A 22,300-nucleotide genomic window follows, 5' to 3' on the forward strand; every position below is an offset into this window, starting at 1 on the left:
TTAAAGATCTAAGCATACACAGGGACAGACAGCGGTAAGCGACTTTATTTTATACTTATGTAATGATGATGATATAATTTGTGACTGTGACTTTACCCTGATAATATTTGGTTATATCACCATTAGTAGATGGTATCATTATTCATGTTTTAAGTGTATATCATTATACAAACCGCCTTGTTGGTTAAGTAGCTAGCTCCTGGCTTGGTTGAGACGAAAGTGATGAGTTAACTTCGACTTACACGCGTAAAGACCGGTAACGGTTGAATTGGCCAATTCAAGTGTAAGATCTGACTCGAAGCGACGACGTTGCGGAGCGGACCGGGACACCGCTCTACACGCCATGGAGGTTGTTTTAAACCACTCCCTGTGAGCAAATTGTGACGGCGATGCTTCGCAGGCAATCGGCGTGGAAGGAAATAGAGTCCTTTGGTGAGACCGTGATGGTCCAGCAGGCGATGGTAGAGCGCAGAAAGGGTCTGTCCTACTGGCATCGCAGTTATTTTAGTGGGTAAGTAACTCACATAAACCGGTTTCGCATAACACAACATGATATAACAAGTTGAATAGACGAGGAAAAAACACAAAGATACTTTTAAAACACGTTGTGTTTCTTCCAATGTTGAAGAAAAAGGTTTGGATAATTTTCCTGCCATCGGAATCGTCTTTATCTATATTTTATTACCTTTAAGTTGTATAAAAGGTTCTGTTTAACTGTTTCTGTAATGATGCTTGTTATTTTGCAGTTAAGTAAAGGGGCACTTACCTTTTATTTTAAAAATACTTCTTAATAAGTGTAAATAAAATACGAACCTTCAGACGAATGTACGATGGCGAGGCACAGCTTTCTCGACTGTTCTAATTTTGATGTGATCAATTCGGTAAATATGCACAGTAAGAAGTATATTACGGAGTAATTAAAAGAGAGTTGCATGAGTACGAAGTAAGTCTCAGAGTTCGTTATCATCTGCAACAGATACAATAGTTGTACAAAATCGATCTTTTGTAATTTAACATTATTCGAACAAAACATTTTAGAACATAAAGTTTAATGTGCATTAAAATCAGTTTATGGAAGTAATTACGAATTACCATGTATGAAAAAACGGTTTGGTATTTAAGCAAAATAATTGACAGTTCTATCAACAACAGCACCCACAGTAACACTAAGAACGTGAAATACAATATCTGTAAAGAAGAATTATCATTTAAATATAATTTGTATGTCATTTAAGATCATCGCGTAAATTGTCTGGTACGTTACCTTCATTTGAAATAAGTCAGTAAAATCTGCCATTACTGTCAAGATATGGTGCGTCCCCAGCACCATGCTGTTCAGTTTCGTTTTTAGACCGACGTCGATCGTTTCGACTAATCGGGCTCGTTGAATCGTATGTAATCTGGATTTGCTTTCAACGAAACGTTTAATTTTCTCTAATTCTTTTTTAATGTAATCTACGCGAATTTGTATATAAAATAATATTAATAAACTCAACGTTATATCAATAATAGTAATGAGACTTGAAAATCCAACAAAAACAGCAAACGGACAGAATCCTTTGATCAAGTAAGTATTATGAGCGGCGGTAAAACTAACAAATAATACCAAAATTGCTACCGTTAAAATGAAACTGAGCCTCCATACAACGCTGTTATTGTATTCCTTCGTATTCAGATCACGATCTATTTTCTGAAGCTTCACGTATAATTCACATAGTAACTCACTGTCGACGGTAATTCTTTGATATAAGAACAATAAGTAATCACAAACGTGGATAAACATGTTAAACGATTTGAAATATATATCATCAATAAACAAGTATTTTGTGCATTCACATTCGGTGGTTAGAAATAATTGAGATAACATATCTACCGTCAAAATAAATATTGAATACAAATTGTACCACTTCGAAGGAGGCGTGATGAAGCCGTGTTCAATTTTCACATTAAGGTTACCGACAATCGCTTGTAGAACATGTATCGGTTTAAAAATATTTGCAAAATCTTCGTCAAGTATATCAGCGGATAGTTTTTCTAAATGGTAAGCCATGGCTGGCGAGTGAACTGCCCGCTTCAGGCGGACGTTAACAAAGTACCGATGTACAAAAACTGCATTATATATTCAGTAGAAAATGAGTACTCAAGGGACGTAATATAGATCATTTGGTTGTCCTACTAATTACTTTTAAACTATATACACAAAAAAAACTGCAAAGTTGTGTGTACCATGAATATTGAAAAATTTAACGTTCCCTGATTCTCGCCAATGTTTTATGAGCGTGTCAGATTAAGAAATAAATTAATAATTAGACGTTACAAGCAAGGCTTACACTATATACTGTATGTTTTAATCATTTCTGTAGTAATAATAATTTAATTGAGGTTAGTTTTGAATTGTATTGATAACATTGATATTAAATAAGAGGGTATTTTGACTTTTCTGTTCAATATTGTGAGTCACGTGATTTGTAGAGAACACTTTACTTTGACTTTACTTTTCACTTTGATCCTGGACCAGCAAGTTGTTGCTAACATTAAATTTACGGTACGATATAAATTTGTGATATAGTGTAATTGTTATTGCTTGTTATATTATTCATGAATATATGAATTATGTTTTTGCAATTATCAATATACAAAGTTAGTATTATACAGGGTGACTGGTGAATTACTATCGATACTTGAGGACGTGATATTTGACGATCATATATGACTACTCATACTTATTTACAACAATTGTCAATCATTAAACTACCTATTTACCTACATAACTACACTAACCTTAACAAATGTTCAAAGTGAGCTCCTTCTCGTGTGATACACAGTTCGGCACGTTTACGCATATTGTCTTTCACACGATTTAATACGAATGGGTCACTTTTAATAGTTTCGAAAGCACTAGTGATTTTTAATTTCAACTACTCTCTATTGACATACTCTGTAGCATACACAAGACGTTTTACCTCCCCCCATAAATAGAAGTCCAGTGGAGTGAGATCTGGAGAGCGAGCTGGCCATGGCACAGGCCCTCCGCGCCCTATCCAGCGATCTCCAAACGTATTGTTTAAGTACTCACGTACCTGCGTCTGATAGTGCGCGGGTGCTCCGTCGTGTTGATAAAATAAGTTTTGGAGATTGCTCAGTGGTACATCATCGAGCATGTCATTCACCGCACTGTTTAAAATGTCTAAGTATGACACAGCATTGAGTCTTCCTTCGATGAAATACGGCCCTAACAAACAGTTATTTAAAACACCAGCCCACACGTTAACACTAAACCTGTGTTGATAAGCGTCGTGTCGCGTAACGTATGGATTGAAATGACTCCACCAATGTTCATTGTGTACGTTAAAAATACCTAACTTAGTAAACGTAGCTTCGTCCGTGAACAATATGTTTTTGTCAGTGTTTTGCAAAAACCACCGACAAAAATTTATTCGTGGCTCATGATCGTTGGCACTGAGTTCTTGAATAGGTCGAAAATGATAAGGGTGTAGCCCTTCTTTGTGAAGTAGATTCCACACAGTCCACTGAGATACACCAAATCTTCTAGCAGCCTTTCGAGTACGTGCTTACTGGGTTGTTCTCAAAATACTCGAGAATGTCTTCTTGTAGGAAGACAGGGTATGCTGCTCCACCTCGTCCTTGGGCATGTGTTGGAACACGGAACTGTCCGAAGTCTCGTAATCTTTGATTAGCGTTTAAGATGACGCTGGCCGTAGGTACTCGACGATAGGGGAACATCTCCCGGTACAAATTGATTGCGCCCGGCAAGCTATCATTTGCACGCGCATACGCACGAACCATGTCCAAGTATTCTGCATTTGTGTATTGATAAGCCATACTTAATTACTAATAAGTAATAACGGGTCACACGCACACACGACAGATTAGGTATATGCGTAAGATCGATCGCTAGGCGCGCGCGCGGGAAGACGGACGTACAGACCTTACGGCGGCGCTCGCCCGACTAATTAGCCACGGGGCGGGGGTTGGGGGTAGCGACACACGCGTGCGGCGGCGTGGTGTTGTATCAGCACGCCGCCGCACGCGCCGCCGGCAAGGCTGGGAACGTGTCCACACTTTATTTATTTATACGGAAATTTGGTCAAAAATTAAGTACCTATTTTTTTTACATAATTCGAATGAGAATCATGTACCGAGTATTCTCCTTAAATATTGATAGTAATTAACCAGTCATCCTGTATATACAAAGTTAGTATAATTGTATTTAACTAACATGATTGTATTTTTGGATATTGAAAAAGAGTGACTACTGAGTTTCTTGCCGGTTCTTCCCGGTAGAATCTACATTGCGAACCGGTAGCTTTACTTTAAATAGTTTGTTAAATGACGTTTCAAAAGTGCTTGTAAAAGCCTCCTTGAATAAAGTATATTTTGATTTTGATGAATGAATAAACTGAATCTCTAAATAAGTTTCTGGAAAATGTAGACGATGTAATTAACAACGTTAATGACGTGGTTGTGATAGGAGATTTCAATTTGGGTTTTATCGAATGGAGAGCCGGAGATCACAGTTCCTACATGACACCATCTAATTACAACAATACTCTCGGATATTCGTTGGTTGATTTTATGTCTGTTAATAATTTATACCAATATAATAATATAAGTAACTGTGACGATAGACTTTTGGACTTGGTAATAAGTAATTTAAGTAGTGTAACAGTTACAAAGCCCCCCGATCTGCTGAGCAAACTTGACTCATACCATCCATGTCTGTTAATAAATATAGACTCTTCTAACATTTTGTACCTTCGGTCCAAAGGTCGTACTGACTACAATTATTTTAAAGCTGATTTTAATCTTATAAGTAAAAGAATAAAAAATGTAAACTGGTTAGATAAATTTTCAAATTGCGAAAATGTCAATGCCATGGTTAAGATATTTTACACCAGTCTGTTCGATATTATCGAACAATCTGTGCCTAAACATAAGCCTACTTCTGTTAAATATCCAGCTTGGTTCAAACAGAACTTAATTAAAATACTTTCGGAAAAAGAGAAACTACGTAAGAAACTTAGTATATACAAAAATCCTAGGGATGAACTAGAGTTTCAAATTGTTCGCAGTCGCTGTCATAAACTTTTTCATTCGTGTCTAAACGAGTTTAAGCACAATACAGAATATAATATTTCAAAAAACCCACAAGCTTTTTGGAAATATTTTAAACGGAAAAAGAAAAACGAATCTTCTCTACCAGCATCTATGAGACTGGGCAGTGACGTAGCAAGCACCGGGACTGAAATAGCTAATCTTTTTGCTAATCATTTTTCATCTATCTATACTGAAACGAAAAACTTCACGCCTGTGAACCTGCTACAAAATTGCAACATTTCACAGTTAAATAAATTTAAATTTCTCGAATCGGATATTATTAAGCGAATCAAAACATTGAATCCCCAAAAGGGAGCTGGACCAGATGGCCTTCCTCCCATTTTTGTTAAGCGCTGTGGCTTAGGATTGGCACTTCCATTGATGTTTATATTCAATCGTTCCATTGATGAAGGTGTATTCCCCGAAGAATGGAAAAAAGCGCGAATCGTGCCAGTTTTCAAGAAAGGTGACCGCATGGATATTATAAATTACCGTCCTATATCCATTTTGTCTTGCTTTTCCAAATTATTCGAAAGTCTTGTGTATCCCTTGTTAGCCAAACACCTTGATAATTTTCTTACTAGCTCTCAACATGGATTCAGAAATGGCTTTTCTGTGCAAACGAATCTATCCATTTTCACATCTGATCTGCTATCGGAGGTTGACAAGGGACAACAAGTTGACACTATCTATACTGACTTTAGTAGTGCTTTCGACAAAGTTGATCATCGTCAACTTGTTAACAAACTCTCGCAGTATGGTATAGGATCCACTCTAACTAATTGGATTAAATCTTATCTTGAGCGGAGATCTCAGACGGTTGTTGTAAATGGCTTCGAATCTAGGTTATATTTGGCCCAATCCGGCGTTCCCCAAGGATCCCATTTGGGACCACTGTTGTTTTTAGCTTTTATTAATGACATCACTAAGGTTATAAATAATTGTTCGTGCTCGTTATTTGCAGATGACTTAAAAATTTACAAAACAGTAAAATCAGTTGATCACATTCAGTTAATACAGGATGACCTTAATAATATTTCGAACTGGTGTGAAGTCAATAGTATGGCTCTTAATGCTAACAAGAGCTTTCATATAAAATACACGAGGAAGATAAAACCGCTTGTCTCCAGTTATTTTATTGATAATGTGACCTTAAAGGAGTTAACTGAGATAAGAGACTTAGGAGTTACTATTGACAAAAAATTAAATTTCAAATCACACATAAACAATATTGTTGACAAAGCTGCAAAGTTCTTGGGATTCATTAAACGCAATACTAAGGGATTTTCTTCCAGGACTAAAATTCTTCTATATAACGCTTTCGTAAGAAGCCATCTTGAATTCGCCAGCGTCATTTGGAATCCTTTTTACAGCTCTAACTCTCAACGCGTCGAAGGAGTACAACGTGCATTTACTCGACATTTGGCCTTCCAAGCCAGCGGTTTCTCACACAGACAGCCATACAATCAGCGACTAGCTGAATAAAAATTAATGTCTCTTCGCAATAGGCGGGATATTCTCGATCAATGTTTTTTGCATAAAATTATACACAACAAGGTTAAGTGCTGCGATTATTTACATCGAATATCTCTTACTGTTCCTCGCAAACATCCCCGAAGTTACTTAACAAAAATATTCCATACTCCTATCACGAAAACTCATCTTGGAAAACTGGCTCCGATAGTGCGCATATGTGCTAAACATAATGAATTCACAAAAGTTATACATGGCATTGACATCTTTCATGATAGCTTCATTACTTTTTAAAAAAAGCTCATGGATTACTTCTTGTCAGCTAAATAGTGCGTTAAATTCCTTGTTTTTTGTTTTTCTTTTATAATATGTAGTTATTGTGTTTGTAAACGACGATAGCATAGGCCAATAATCTTTTTTAAAATTGTATAATATATTTTAGTTTCAACTTAATTTAAACTTTATTTTACATGTTGACACCATACACTGTGAATGTTATGTACACTTGTAATCGATGTACATATCAGAAGTTGATTTTCTTTTTTTGGATGTTGTGTAAACCATCAATTAATATGTATATTGTACTTATTAAATAAAAATAAAAAAAATAAATAAAATAAAATAGATAGTCGCGGCGCCGTCGACGCAGCGGGAGATAATTGGTGTCGCCCTCCCGCTGCCGCTCCGCCTCATCCTTTGCGGACATTACGGCTTCACTGAAGTAATACCGCCCACGCCTCTGCACTCGCGACCATCTTTCGGACTAAGGCCGGAAGCGAGATATGCCCTTCAAACGCAGGACAGGGCTGCGCAAGGCAGCGCTTAAGCTGGACACTCTGCGCGCGTGTGCTCTTCCGTGTCCACAGCGCCATCACCAAAGTGGTGGCCCATCACCGACGGCTCTCTGCCGACCACCTTGCACAGGTATTTGCCGAAACAGCCGTGGTCGGTCAGGAGCTGCGTCAGGTCGACCCACTCTTTGAGAACTGGCCTAATGGCCTCTACGAGTTCCCTGAATTTGGAAATGTTCCTAGAGCAAGTCTAGTTCAAGTACACTTTCTAAAGAATAATAAACAATTATTTTAATTATCTTTTATATTTTAATTTTCCACACATAGAACAGGTGTTTTTTTTGTTAAAACATTGAATAAAATAAATTTTCTTTAGTGGTAGTGACATGACCTTGAACTTAGACAATTCACTTTACAAGATTTACAGAAGAGCGAATTGCAGTAATGTAACCATGAGAGTAGTGACCAAATTAATCATTTTAATCATAGTAGCTGCATCCATTCGCCACATGTCGTAAACTGAAAACTGCGGCGGTCTCTCTTTGATCATCTTTAACATTTTAATAGCTTTTCGTCTCAGCGGCCCTGGAAATATGGAATCATTAATTTTATCAATGAAAGCTTTTTACCTAATTTTTTTCATTAAATTTGAATACATTAAGCATATTATTTAAAAAATAAGATGAGTTTAAATATGCGCATGAAGAGGAACAGGAGACTTATTATTGGAACAATAGGTATATGTCGTGTCCTCGTTGATTATGATAATATTATTTTATCGTTCTAGTTGTATACAACTATAACGTTTGGTATAACATATGAAAGTTTTACGGTTCTTACCACTGTAGATCAGGGACAGAACTGTGATGCAAAGATATTTCGTGGTCTTAATTTCTCTGTAGAATGCCTCGCATCGAACGCATATGACAACAATTATGATTAAGTCAATTGCGGTCACTGTCGGTAAAACTATAAATTCAAAGTGTTTTATAATCTGAAAGAAATATTACAAGAATAGCATGTGAAGTTCAGGGGTACAAAGAAGCAAAAATAATCACGGTATATCATTGATTGTCACGGATTGAAAGTTAATATAATATGAACTTCAAGAAGTTTGTGGTGCCTGCTTTGCTGTACTCAAAGGGATATTCCATCGAATTTTTGAAAGCAGGTAATAGACATTTTGTCAACCTCTGATGCCACCAATTTCCGCGTTTGTTTCATTTAAAGCCCCAAAAACCCCCCTATTCTTCCTTCTTTCTAAAATGGAAAGTGCCAGTAAAGTGAAACTTCTTCTTGAGTGTATCGTGTAATGGAATAAATAAAGCGCGCCGAAGAATTGAAGATAGCGATGCTCGCCCGTCGCGCTCTTACACAATTATGTGATGGGACTGATGCTTGGTTATTGCTAGAAAACCTAATATTTTATTTGCGATTCAATTTCTAAAATTACTTATTACTTTTAATTTTTGCTTGGTAGAAATTTAAGCAATTTCTTAAGATATTTTAAGGTTTCGTATACACATAGAATTTTTCGAGTTTTTGTAAATTCATTAAACGTAACGAGCTTCTGTAATTATTTAAAATCACAGTTAGACGCGATTTTTTTTTGTTTTATTTTAATTACATACTTACGTCGTGTTGCAATCCCAGTAGTATAAATTCGAATGTCAAAAGTGTTGCAGTAAAAAATTTGAAACAGAATAAAAAAATCTGTAAAATAAAAAAACATATGTCATTCCGAAAATAGATTATCTATCTGCTAAGTAATAATAATAATAGTCAGTTCTTACCTGGAACCGGTAAAGCGATTGAAATCTAAGCAACTCCTCAAATATATCCTTCAAATATACGTCGGTATCGCTAAATTTAAAATCATGCGTCTTTGAGGCCAAGCAACGCAACGTTTTCATCGTAGGGAATATACTTTTTGTATATTTTTCGGCCGGTAAATCCGCCGTGCCTCTCAAATGATTTGTAATGATGGCATTGATGTAGCGAATGCGAATGTAGAAATATATCAAAAGGTTCGCGCAGTTGAGCCATTCGAACGTGCTCGTCATCTGCGCGACGAGCGGGCCCGCGAAGCTCACGGTTACGAGCGCGTCTTCGGACACGGCCGACGCGTAGAGCAGCAGCGAGACGAGTGCGGCGGCAGCGACGGACACAACGTTGGTTTTGAATAAGATGTTGTTAAATATTTTGTTATTATCGACTTTCAACTTACGATCGATTTCTTGCATTTTAATGTAAAATTTAACGTTTGAATCATTGTTCACGAAGCGGACGTGAATAACGTTACATGCGAACGTTGAGTAGTGAAGGAAAAGTGAAACAAAATTAATATAGTATATATGAGGGAATGCTACGTATCTCGGAAAGTAACTAGCGAGAATAGTTGAATAAAAAATCAGTACTATTAATAAACAGATAACGGAGTAGGCTCTCTGTAATGTCGTCGGGGAAGTTACGAATCGGTACTTAGCGTCGACCCTGCACGACCCCAGAATCATTTGTACCACGCGAAATGGAGCAAACGACTTCAGGAGGCTCTCGTCCAACATGTCGCTGGACAGATATTCCGATGACTTCATTATTAATATTTAATGTTTATTCTTTAATGGTACTGAAGTAGCTGTGTTTGCATTTAGTGCGGGTTAGATGTTCCGTTAGTGATGGTTCTATGTGATGAAGATTCTGTAATTAAAAGAAAATTTTAGAAGTATTCTGTGTTTTCTGCATACTTTTATTGAAAACTGAGTTTTGGTGTAACAGACGAAAACCTTAATGTGATTTCCTAGATGACAGAGATTTATACCAGGTGTGGATAATTTTTTAGTTGTAAGCGATCCATAACTTCTTAGTCCTCATGGTGTAAGTAATATAGATAAACTTGGTTACCACTTCCCAAGTACCTAATTGTGTAATTACACTTGTACCTATGAGAGCTGAGGTGACTCAGTGGTTGCAGCACATAAAAACTCAGTGGGCACAGACCACTGAGTTCTTGTGTGCTTCATTTGTGTTTATAATTAAAAGTTCAAAGAGAAACCGTAAGGAAACCTGCAGGTGTCGGATGACCGCATTGGAGCAGCGCAGTGGAATTAACTCGAACTTTTGCCTATAAAGAAGAGGAGGCCTTAGCCCAGCTCACTTTTATCAGTTGCAACCTAGCGACGTTTCGTTCCAATTGGTTAGTCTTGTACATTAAAGTTTGTAGTAAAATAAAATAAATACTTACTCTACGTGTAATTATACATAAAACTGCAGAATAATGATCGTGTACGTGGTTACGACGCCGAGGATGCGCACGAGGAGGCGCGCGTTCAGCGTGTAGATATCATATAAAGATATGTCGTTTTTCACATCCAATAACAACAACATACGTTTCGCGTTTCGCTTGATTTCACCTAAAATGAAACAAATTTCTTCTGCCTATCGATTGAGCTGACAGAACAGAACTTACCTATACATAAGTAGGTTTGTTTCTAAATGCAGTAAGCACTTAATTAACACAAGAGCTACATAAATAATTGCTTTTTAATTCATAACCTGCGCCATAACGTATTAAAGGCATTACCTATTAAAAGGTTCCATCAACTTGATTAAAGTTGGTTAATACGTGAGTCACTTCGAGTCAATTAGTTGATTTGACATACGAAAATGTTATCATATATTGTATGTGACTTCACTCTGATATTATTTGTTTATGCTCATTAGTAGATGGTATTATTGTTTATGATTTAAGAGTATATCTTTATACAAACCGCCTTGGTTTAGTGGCTAGCTCCTGGCCTGGGTGAGACGAAAGCGACGAGTCACCTCTTAGACTTACGAGGGCAATGACCGGTAATGGTTAAATTGGTGTGAACCATCACTTTGGTGCGAACCGGGACTCCGCCCTACATGGAGGCGTGTGTCCACGAGGTTGATAAGACCTCTCCCTGCGAGCAATCGTACCGACGATGCTTTGCAGGGAATCGGCGTGGAGGGTAGCCTATTTCGGCGAGACCATGATGGTCCAGAAGTCGAAGGCGGCGGAGCGGAATGAGACAAAGGCCTGTCCTGCACGGCGGAGACGACAATTCGATTTATCTACAAGATTCCGATTCATGTAAATTAGGCATGGGCGATATTCTAATTCTGAGACATCGGGTGTGTAGCGGATATTTGGATTAAATGTCAGTGTTGACATCCGATTTCAGATGTCGCCCTCTCTTTGTTTAGCTTTACATTGTACGATATGTAAGAAAGAGATGAAACGAATATGACACCGAAATCGGTTAAACATTCGTTTCATCTCTTTCTCTCAGACAGGGTTTCTGTAAAATTAAAGAGAGATAGGGTGAACATTTCGTGAGTTTAATGTTATCATACTTTGAATGCTTTGACGTACCAAAACGATATTCATAGATTTTTACAAGCGGTGAAATTTGATATTCCGTCGACATCCGAGCTTTGATTAGTTTCGCTATATCCATCGCAGTTGTTTAAGCGGGTAAGAAACCCAGTTCCACATAACACAACATGACATAACAAGCTGAATAGACAATGACAAAACAAAACGATACTTTTACAATACGTTGTGTTTCTTCCAATGTTGAATAAACACATTTGGATAATTCTCCTGCCATCGGAATCGTCTTTATCTATATTTTATTACCTTTAAATTGTATAAAAGGTTCCGTTTAACTGTTTCTGTAAGGATGCTTGTTATTTTGCAGTTAAGTAAAGTAGCACTTACCTTTTGTTTTAAAAATACTTCTTAATAAGTGTAAATAAAATACGAACCTTCAGACGAATGTACGATGTCGAGGCACAGCTTTCTCGACTGTTCTAATTTTGATGTGATCAATTCGGTAAATATGCACAGTAAGAAGTATATTAGGGTGTAATCAAAAGAGAGTTGTATGACCACGAAATAAGACTCAGTGTTCGTTATCATCTGCAATAGATAAAATAGTTACACAAAATCGATTATTTGAATTTTTACATTATTCGATAAATAATTTTGGAGTAAATATTCTAAAAAGATTTTTTTGTAATAAAATTGACTGAGCATCAAAATCATTTATGATTTATGAATAATTTTATGAAATTAATTACGAATTACCATGTATGAAAAAACGGCTTGGTATCTAAGCAAAATAATTGACATTTCTATCAACATCAGCACCCACAGTAACACTAAGAACGTGAAATACAATATCTGCAAAGAAGAATTATCATTTAAATATAATTTGTATGTCATTTAAGATCATCGCGTAAATTGTCTGGTACGTTACCTTCATTTGAAATAAGTCAGTAAAATCTGCCATTACTGTCAAGATATCGTGCGTCCCCAGCACCATGCTGTTCAGTTTCGTTTCTAGACCGACGTCGATCGTTTCGTCTAATCGGGCTCGTTGAATAGTAGTATGTAATCTGGATTTGCTTTCAACGAAACGTTTAATTTTCTCTAATTCTTTTTTAATGTAATCTACGCGAATTTCTATATAATATAATATTAATAAACTCAACGTTATATCAATAATAGTGATGACACTTGAAAACCCAATAAAAGTAGCAAACAAGCAGAATCCTTTGATAAAGTAAATATTATGAATGGCGGTAAAACAAAAGAAAATCACCGTTATTGCTACCGAACTAGTGAAGCTCAACCATGATATAACGCTGTTATTGTATTCCTTCGTATTCAGATCACGATCTACTTTCTGAAGTTTGACGTATAATTCACATAGCGACTCACTGTCGACGATGAATCTTTGATATAAGAACAGTAAGTAATCACAAACGTGGATAAACATGTTAAACGATTTTAAATATAAATCATCAATAAACAAGTATTGTGTACTTTCACATTCGGTGGTTAGAAATAATTGAAATAACATATCTACCGTCAATATAAATATTGAATACAAATTGTACCACTTCGAAGGAGGCGTGACGAAGCCGTGTTCAATTTTCACCTTAAGGTTACCGACAATCGTTTGTAGAAGATGGATCGGTTTAAAAATATTTGCAAAATCTTCGTCAAGTATATCAGCGGATAGCTTTTCCAAATGGTAAGCCATGGTCGTAGAGTGAACGGTCCGCTTCCGGTGGACCTATATATTCAGCAGAAAATTAATTCTCAAGGGACGTAACGCGATATAGACCACTTATTGTTACTACGACTTACTATTAAACTGTATACAAAATGAAACTAAAAAGTTGTCGGTATAACCATTATTTCAAAAATAGGTTCTTTGTGTTCCGCCAATGTTTGTATGAGCGCGACTAATTCAGAATTGGTTTTTATGATACTGTTACTGGTACAGTACAATTTGTATGTACAGAGTTAAATTAAAATATAATAAATGAACGTGGTTATGGTTTTTTTCTTAAAAGTATATTAACTGAAAATGTACTATTGCCGCCTACAGTGCGATTCTATAATAATTCACTTCGTTTGTAATTCGTTGAATGTTGACAACCGACTTACAGTGCTTACAGGCCATTTAGTTACAGTATACATTATTTTAGTTACGTATTACAGTTTATACTCGTTATCTGGAGTGAGTTTTGAGTTTATTCTTATAGTATAGCTATATCGCTTTGACATTTTGACAATACTCAAAATGAGGCAATCAAGGCTCCCGACTTGTATAATTTAACGAATAAAGCACCCAAGTTAATCCACATCAGATAATCCATTTTAAATTACAATGCTTTGCTTTATTTTTTATTTCAATTAGTAAATGCTATAAATGGTGTTTTGATTATTACAGATTCAATTTCAAAATTGGGTTTTACTATTTTATACGCATATATTTGGGTTTATACCCAACGAGACGGGTTATGATTTCACTGACTTCATTGTGAAGTTCAGGTGTCAACAACGGTTATTTCTCTTTCAGAATGATGTTATTTTAATTAAGGGTTTTGTTCAGATTATTTAGGTACCATACAGCAATTCGTTGAAATACCTACAAGTCTTTGTTTCGTAAATCTTATGAAGAAACTGCAACTTGTCATTATTAAAATTGTTATTATTATTACAAGAGATGACACATTTGGTTTAGAGCCTGGGCTGAGCTGGGCTATTCTATCGTCATACGTAGTATTGTATATTCGGGTTTAAAGGGTGAGTGAGTCAGTTCAATTAAAGGCACATCTCAGTTTTCTAGGTTGATGGCGCAATCTCGATGCAATCTCGGTCGTTGGTAACCACTCACCACAAGGGGTACCATTGGCAGCTCGGCTTATATCTATACTAATGTTATAAATGTGTAAGTAACTCTGTCTGTTTGTCTGTCACTCTTTCACTGCCATACCAATGAACCGATTTGATGAAATTCGGTGTGAAACGAACTTGAACTCCAAGGAAGGGCATCGGCTACTTTTTGCCTAACACGTGACAACCGACCCCCTAAGACGCAAGCGTAGCCGCAGGCGACGATTAGTATGTTATAAAAAAGTAAAATTCATCAATAGATGACGGAGCTGTAGAGGCATATTGCCATGACATTGAGCGGTTACGACAAAAGCTGATTGCTGATTGAATTTCAGTCACCATATTAACTTACATTTTTTCTTCATCATGAGATGATCTCGATAAAACATCAGCGATGATTTATTCGTTTTGATCTTTGGTTATATATAATATAATCGGTAGCTACTATTAGCTTATGATATTATTTTATTATTATATCGAGTTGGCTAAACATTGCGCGACGTGTGGAGCATTGTGCAGATTCGTTTGCGAGCGCCGCCCACTCGGCTCCAAATATGTATGTAGATCCAAAATAATTTATATATTTCGACTTAAGCAAGACTACTCGTGATTCGTGCTTCGATTAATGAAATATTTAATTTCATTCAGGGATTTTTAAGAAAATTAATGTAAATATATTCATTTTCTTACTTCAATACGTTATTTTTAATTGCAATCGAATGAAAACAAATAATTATTTATAATGTTCTCTGGGCAAACTGCCGGCTGAATTTAAAAGACTAGTCGGTGACGATGGCGACATGGGTTTTCAGTAAAACACTTTCAAGAAAGTTATACAACATTTATTGCTTAAAAACTACCGCCCGTGTAGCCTCTATATCAATCGAAGGCACTTAAACGTATTTATTGTGCAACAAATTAGATATAGTCCGACAACTAGTACGCAAAGCGAAGGTTCTCCGCGTAGCCGAGCTTCTCCAGGGCCGGGACACACGCGAAGTTGATCATGGGGGGAGGCCCGCACATCAGCACGATGACGTCATCGCCGGGGGGGAACAGGTGGCTCTCGATCATGTCGTCGTTGATGAAGCCAGTGCTGTACTTCCAACCTGGACATTGATATGGAATATTATTACAAATACTAATCGCTACTGTTTTTAATTTATATTATTTATAAAACATAAATAAATCTCTGAACTCCTATAAACTTATTTCGAATCAAATGAAATACAATCGTGACGTCACAACGCTCGCGTGTTCGCGAGAGGCGCATTTGTGCACGAGCTAGCCTCGCGAGCGCGGTGACGTCACGAGAGTACCGCAGCGCGTACCTTCGTCGGCCCTGTCGATCGTGTACCAGAGCTTGAACTGCTCGGGGTGCTCCCTCTGATACTTCTCCAGCTCGTCTCTGAGCAGGATGTCCTGCTCGGTCTGGTTCGCGAACAGGAGCCTCATCTCGGTGCGATCGCTGGCGTCGGAGCAGATGTGTCGCACGAGCTGCAGCATCGGCGTGATGCCCGTCCCACCTGCGAACGTCGCGCCGCACCTTTACGGAGGTCGTTAGCACCTGACGCGCGTTTATTTAGAGCTGGTCTAGTCGCCTAACGGGGTGATCACGGAGCTTTATTTATCTCATCGCTGTGCCGGTGGAACGTTCGCCTTGGCCGTAACGTCTATTAATAGGTAATACAATTACAAGTGACTGAACGAGCAGCTCCGGTATGCAACGCAGCCGTTCAAATGTTTCGAAACTTTGTTAGATTGCATCATTTTGAAGCTCAAAGTAAACTAGGTAACAAAGGTAACTATCCTTTTGAAGGTTTCTTGTGAAGTTATGAGAAATGACGTCATCATCAGTCGCTTGTTATTATATATTTATTAGATAACTAGCGATCCGCCCCGGCTTCGCACGGGTGCACTGTTGACCTAAATATACTACAGAATATCTTACAACGTTCACAGCTATTTTGTCATAAGACAATACAAACCGCTGTGTCCCTGCGTTTTAAATCTGTAATATCCTCGAAAATATTCATTTAAATTACGAGCTGTAAAAGGGGGATATTGATCTATATTAAATGCACAATGTACTTTAGGCACTTAATTGGATAAGGATTAATGCTGCAATGCTTAAAATCGCTTGGAACATAAGCCATCATTTCTCGTAAAAAGTAACGGATAAAAAATGGTTATTGTGCGTTATCCCTAAGAGATCGACATATACCATCGCGGACTTTTTTGAAGACCTTTTTAAGGTGTACAATACTTTAGTATATTATTTTGATCTATCTCGTAGGATTCAGCCAGCGTTTGCAATATAAACGCAAAAAATGTGTTTATTTACGACATCACTTTAGAAACCTCTAACATTATCAGTATTCCTCTACTATATTGTGCATGTATTATACAAATAAACCTTCCTCTTGAATCAATCTATCTATTAGGAAATACCGCACCAAAATCTGTTGTGTAATTTTAAAGGTCTAAGCATACACATTCATATGCAGTGGTAAGCGACTTTGTTCTATACCATGTAATGACAATACAGGATAAATGATTTGGTAGAATATTACGCAAATCCTTAGGTTTTTACTGGTATGTTGGCATCCTACTATCGCATGCGGTTGAGGTGCCAGCCGATGGGGATAATGAATGTAATTAAAGTAATGTTCCCTCGTTGTGTAACATTTCATTTAGTTGTTTGTAATCATGAGGCCCACCGATAGTACCATTACAGAGAATCGAGCGTTACGAGATAGCTAGAACATATCATTATCGAAAATATCTGGGCGTGTTTAAAAAAAAACATTGTATACCGTCTAAATACAACAGGGTTTGCTTGTACAAAAAAAGTCAGGCAATGGTAGACAAGTTATAAAGATAACGATGTTTGCACGTGACGTGAGTACGCTTGGATGACAATGACAATACCGCCATATGGCAAGGATATATGTCAGCTTCACAAGACAACCGCAGCAGTTTCGCTCCTCGACTACCATAATAACTATTATTTATAGTAAAGAAAATCTGTTCTATGATTGCAGCGAGCAACGAGTGATCGGCCCCACATCCGCGTGTCCGTCTGTCCGGCTGCACTGGTACGCAATCGTGCATTTTTGGTTCGCCTAATTTTCATTTCAAAATAGTTCCAGTGTTAGTATTTTGCCAATTCTGATATTCGGAAAGAGTCGCTACACTATTGCAAACAAGGGACTAGAAAATCGGAATCAGATGTGCCGGACGTTATAGAATCGTATAGTCGATCGGGTTCGAGGCCGTACGATACCGGAACCAAATTATATAGAAGTGTACTAAATGTACAAAAATATTCGTTAAACATTAATAGGAACCGCACGGTAATTATTCAAACACCTTCGACCTAGAATTACATGACAATTATTTATCATTTTACGATAATGTATGTTGTGAGATAGTAAGTTATCGGAGGAATTTGATTAATAAATGTTAGTAATTAGATATGTAGTTGTTATATAATTGAATATCGAGACACATAATACGCATATACACGACAACGATTAAATTATCTCTAATTAACATCTCGGCGGCGGGTTTGATTGCGTGAAATTCGATAATCGGTCGAAATATAAAGGATTATTCAAGTAACTGTGACGTACATACATACAACGAACACGCTTCTAACTTTTGTCAGCCAGACATGAATTCAGGATTAATAACAGCAAGAGGATCTGGGAACTAAATGATCGCTAGTGATGAAATTAATTTTTAAGGGCATTAGGAATATGGACGTTTGGTGTCGTCTCTGGAATTGCTAAGTACCTACTCCTGTACGAATAGTCCTCAGTAGTATTGGTTATATTACATTTTGTTAAAGGAATCGAAATATAAATATTTATAAATCAAGAAAAACAATAGTGTCGGTATGAGGTATTGGGAGAAAGTTCTAGGTGCTCTTTCCATGCAGAAGCTTCAAATTTGATCGAAATGGAGCGTTAGCCGTTTTAGGACGGACTCAGACTACGAGAAATGAGTACGCAGCTGTACATTTTCCTTGTTTTTGGGATATCGCTTACCGCATTCAGGAAATAAAGTAAAATAATTAAACAGCTCAGGCCTCTGGTTCAGGTACTTGGAGCGCGAATTAAAGATATTTTAAATGATTATCAACGCGCAACCGATCGAAGCGGCTCAGTGACGCGCGAAATTCGTGACCGATTAATGTTACTTTATTTTAATTCAATTCACTTAGATAGAAATAAACTATTACTAGATATTATAGTTATGACATTATATCACGGATCAGAAAGGGCTAAGCGCTGACAAGACATTCGAGAGCACAGGACGTGCAGGAGGCCCGGGCTCGTCTCGGTGCGAGCGCATTACGACGTTTGGCTAAAAATGCCCTCGGTATGATTTCATGTACATTTTGAAATAATATAACACTTGGAAACCGATCAGCGTACAATCACGGGTACGAGTCGAATACATAGGACAGAGTCGGTGCAGTCGACTCGACCGTTTCGCCAGGCTGAGGGTCTGTACTGACGGGGGTGCTGATATCCGGTGCAGCCCCAGACAGTATTTTCACTAGACATGGCATACCATAACGATTATTATATTGGGCGACTACTAATTATTTGTTATTAACATAAAATTGAAGACATTTTATTTTTGTAACTTATCCAGGTGGTCTAGCAAATATTCCATCGGATATAAGAAATATCACCCCCTCCTTGAATGGAAAATGCGTCAGCGACCTCGAAAAATGTGTCATATCGCTAGTGCTCGCGGTTTTAATTTTTTTTATTTTTGGAGTCCTTAGAGAGCTCGCAGAGAGAACTCACCTGCAATCATGTTTAACTTCTTCGTGGCAATCGTGACGGGCGGGTCTTTCCTGAGCTTCTTGATGAGGAAGGCTCCGCTCCCCGCGTACTGCAGGCGGCCCGACGGGCCCCGCACGTCTATCGTGTCTCCGAGCTTCATGTTCTCCAGGTGCTGAGACATTTTACCGCCATCGGGGAACTTGGGGTGAACATTCTTGAAGTAAACCTGCAACGAGATGATCTCTGCGTGACGTGTCCGCAGTCCTCCGGCTACTGGCGGGTTGAAACGGTCTTTTAGATGACTAAATATACGTCACTCCCATTAAACTATTTAACTAGATATGTATTGAATAATACATATTTATATAGAATCAAATTTAATACTCCGTGGTCGAGTAGCGTGTCCACCGGTTTTCATGGGCACGCCACTCCGAGGTCCCGGGTTCGATTCCCGGCCGAGTCGATGTAGAAAAAATTTAATTAGTTTTCTATGTTGCCTTGGGTCTGGGTGTTTGTGGTACCGTCGTTACGTCTGGTTTTCCATAACGCAAGTGCTTTAGCTACATATGTTGGGATCAAAGTAATGTATGTGATGTTGTCCAATATTTATTTATTTATTTATAATTGTTTAAATAATATTATTACAATTTATATATTGTTAGTAATATATAATGCTTTCTATGTATTATCTCTTTGTTTCCAATGCTCCGGACCAATTTAAATATATTATGCAAATTTTGCAAGGAATGATAAACTTACTGAATTACTTAAACTAATTTAATCATTTGCATACTTATTATACTACTTTTTTACATAAGATAATGAAACATTTTATAATATTAAAAAGGAAAATGTAATTATTGATGGAATATGTTAAATGCAATCGATATGATATTTACCTTGACAACCAAATCAACATAACCTTTCTCTTCATCGCTGGATACTGGAGTGTACGCTCTGATAATGAGGTCATCCTCTATCTTAACTGACAAATGAATGTGTTGGCCTATCGGCAATCCTGCAATTAAGATAGCGAGTTGAAATACAATTGAATAGAACCAAATAAAATGCATATCACATAAATGTAGTTGTAGTATATAACAATATTGTATGCATGTGGTCGTTGAAATTTTACCATGTATATTGAACAAACTGTCTTGAAGCTGCTTAGTGGATTAATATCCAAATCTTACCTCAGCAGGAAGATTTTTACAGGGTGTTATACTTTATTGGTAAAACAGACAAAAACAAGTTATTTAATGTAAACATCTGGCAAGTCTAAAAGTTTTGCACTACCACAATACTACCACACTCAAGGGGATGACTTCTTTTAAGTTTAAGAGGGGCCATTTGAAATTCAAATTATGTACATAATAAAACCATTTGTAATTTTTATTAATAGTGTTACTTTCATAAGTTTGCAGTGATAAGGAAAAATGTAAAATTAACTATATATACAATTTGTTTGGCAGAAATATCACTGATTATCATTTATCAGTGACAAGATTAGCTTTCAAGACTTATGTCAGATCAGTTCTCTAAATAAGTCACACAAATATCTTTTTAACATGCAAAGTCATCAAAGATAGGCTAATGTATATGTCACTTACAGAGACTCATTTATGTAATTTAATGCTTTATATAATTAAGTCTCTTGGTTTATTTAAAGAAAAAAATATTTAACAATCTCATCGTCATCATAATTATTAGTAATTTTTATAAAACAAGAAAAACTGATTTAAGAAATTATGTATTAAACACAAAATACTTGCCGAGAACATGTTCTGGAGTAGGTAGTCCAAACCGAAACCGTCTTGTGTCATGACTGATGACTTCCCGTTCAATAAGAGGTAATGGATATTTGACATTAGGGTCCACTAGAGCCACAAGTTTTTTACTTTTAGTGGGCTTGGATTTTTTACCCCAAACACAATGAGCTACAACTGTTGCTATTACAACAACAGAACCGACTCCAACAATTATTGGAAATACCTGAAAGTTAAATGTTATACTTAAGTGTATGTCGGAGGTGCTCAATACATTAATGGATACTGATTATATATTTGAATAAGGAGTTGACTCTGTAATATGTAATGTAATACACTGAACTGAAGCAATTTAACAAAATATTACGACACTTCTATATCACATAATACAATATACCGATTCTTAATGTATATTCAGTTTTACACTAAGCAAGCACCATCACAAACTTTTTTCCACCCCTAAACATATACACAATTACATACTGGTATTTTCTCGAAGGATTGTGAAAGTGCTGCTTCTAAGTTATTCATGTTTTTACAATACAACCAAAAAACACGTCAGTACACGGGTGAGTTAGATTATACATAAGTTGAATCGTAAATTATGCTACTAAGCATTTCCACTGTGTGGAAATTAAATTGCTCCTTGAACTTAGTTATCTCTACGAGCACAAGCTAATAGAGGTCTCACGTTACGTCAAAATGTGTTACTTAAATAAAACACGACACAATTGCAGAGTAAAATATAAAAAATGATCTCAACTAACCAAACTCATTTTGTTGATTCAAATAGTAACCATTGAATAATAAAATATTAAGAGGCATACTTTAGTAAATACTTAGTTTATCAGATACGAAAATAAAATGATAAGGATAAAGAATCGTTTTATATAGTAGTAGTCAAACTATAATCATACTAGCTATAATATAACCTCAAATGTTAGACGGTAATATCAGAAAACAACTTACGATTTTTGGATTCACTCTATCACCCATATTTACTTTATTTATTTATAGTATTTTTTATAATAAACTGTTTTGCAATATTAAATTCTAAACTATAACAGGTTTTGGTTGAAGTCGTGCAAACATACGGAAAAACTTACATATTTTACGCGTTTGTTATTGCATAAG

At 36.7% G+C, this 22,300-nt stretch overlaps 2 protein-coding genes across 4 annotated transcripts; both read right to left on the bottom strand.

Moving 5' to 3' along the window:
- Positions 1 to 7,803: 7,803 nt before the first annotated feature.
- LOC125077894 lies at positions 7,804 to 9,976 on the bottom strand. The gene is made up of 4 exons (XM_047690006.1): positions 9,176 to 9,976; positions 9,018 to 9,095; positions 8,223 to 8,376; positions 7,804 to 7,967 (listed from the first exon to the last, which is right to left on the bottom strand). Exons 1-4 carry the CDS (start codon positions 9,974 to 9,976, stop codon positions 7,804 to 7,806), a joined length of 1,197 nt encoding a protein of 398 aa, XP_047545962.1.
- Positions 9,977 to 15,424: 5,448 nt separating this feature from the next.
- LOC125077818 (NADH-cytochrome b5 reductase 2) lies at positions 15,425 to 22,272 on the bottom strand. 3 transcript variants are annotated; one of them, XM_047689892.1, is made up of 6 exons: positions 22,136 to 22,272; positions 21,173 to 21,392; positions 20,300 to 20,418; positions 19,422 to 19,626; positions 15,930 to 16,124; positions 15,425 to 15,707 (listed from the first exon to the last, which is right to left on the bottom strand). In XM_047689892.1, the coding sequence occupies exons 1-6, from the start codon at positions 22,160 to 22,162 to the stop codon at positions 15,535 to 15,537; spliced, it is 939 nt and encodes a 312-aa protein (XP_047545848.1). In that variant the 5' UTR covers positions 22,163 to 22,272; the 3' UTR covers positions 15,425 to 15,534. The 3 variants fall into 3 exon arrangements, with proteins under 3 accessions (XP_047545848.1, XP_047545849.1, XP_047545847.1); XM_047689893.1 differs by lacking the exon at positions 22,136 to 22,272 and adding an exon at positions 21,934 to 21,957; XM_047689891.1 differs by lacking the exon at positions 22,136 to 22,272 and adding an exon at positions 21,650 to 21,826.
- Positions 22,273 to 22,300: the final 28 nt, after the last annotated feature.

The sequence above is a fragment of the Vanessa atalanta genome, chromosome 4 (genome assembly GCF_905147765.1).
Source record: "Vanessa atalanta chromosome 4, ilVanAtal1.2, whole genome shotgun sequence".
Lineage (NCBI taxonomy): Eukaryota > Metazoa > Arthropoda > Insecta > Lepidoptera > Nymphalidae > Vanessa > Vanessa atalanta.

Excerpts from the sequence above, each read along its gene's own strand:
- LOC125077894 (XM_047690006.1), bottom strand. The coding sequence starts at position 9,976 with ATGAAGTCATCGGAATATCTGTCCAGCGACATGTTGGACGAGAGCCTC. Across the intron at positions 9,096-9,175 it reads AATCGCTTTACCGGTTCCAG|ATTTTTTTATTCTGTTTCAA; the intron begins GTAAGAACTGAC and ends TTTATTTTACAG. Across the intron at positions 8,377-9,017 it reads TACTGGGATTGCAACACGAC|ATTATAAAACACTTTGAATT; the intron begins GTAAGTATGTAA and ends TATTTCTTTCAG.
- LOC125077818 (XM_047689891.1), bottom strand. The coding sequence starts at position 21,697 with ATGAATAACTTAGAAGCAGCACTTTCACAATCCTTCGAGAAAATACCA. Across the intron at positions 19,627-20,299 it reads ATGTTGATTTGGTTGTCAAG|GTTTACTTCAAGAATGTTCA; the intron begins GTAAATATCATA and ends ATCTCGTTGCAG. Across the intron at positions 16,125-19,421 it reads GAAGTTAAACATGATTGCAG|GTGGGACGGGCATCACGCCG; the intron begins GTGAGTTCTCTC and ends CGACGTTCGCAG.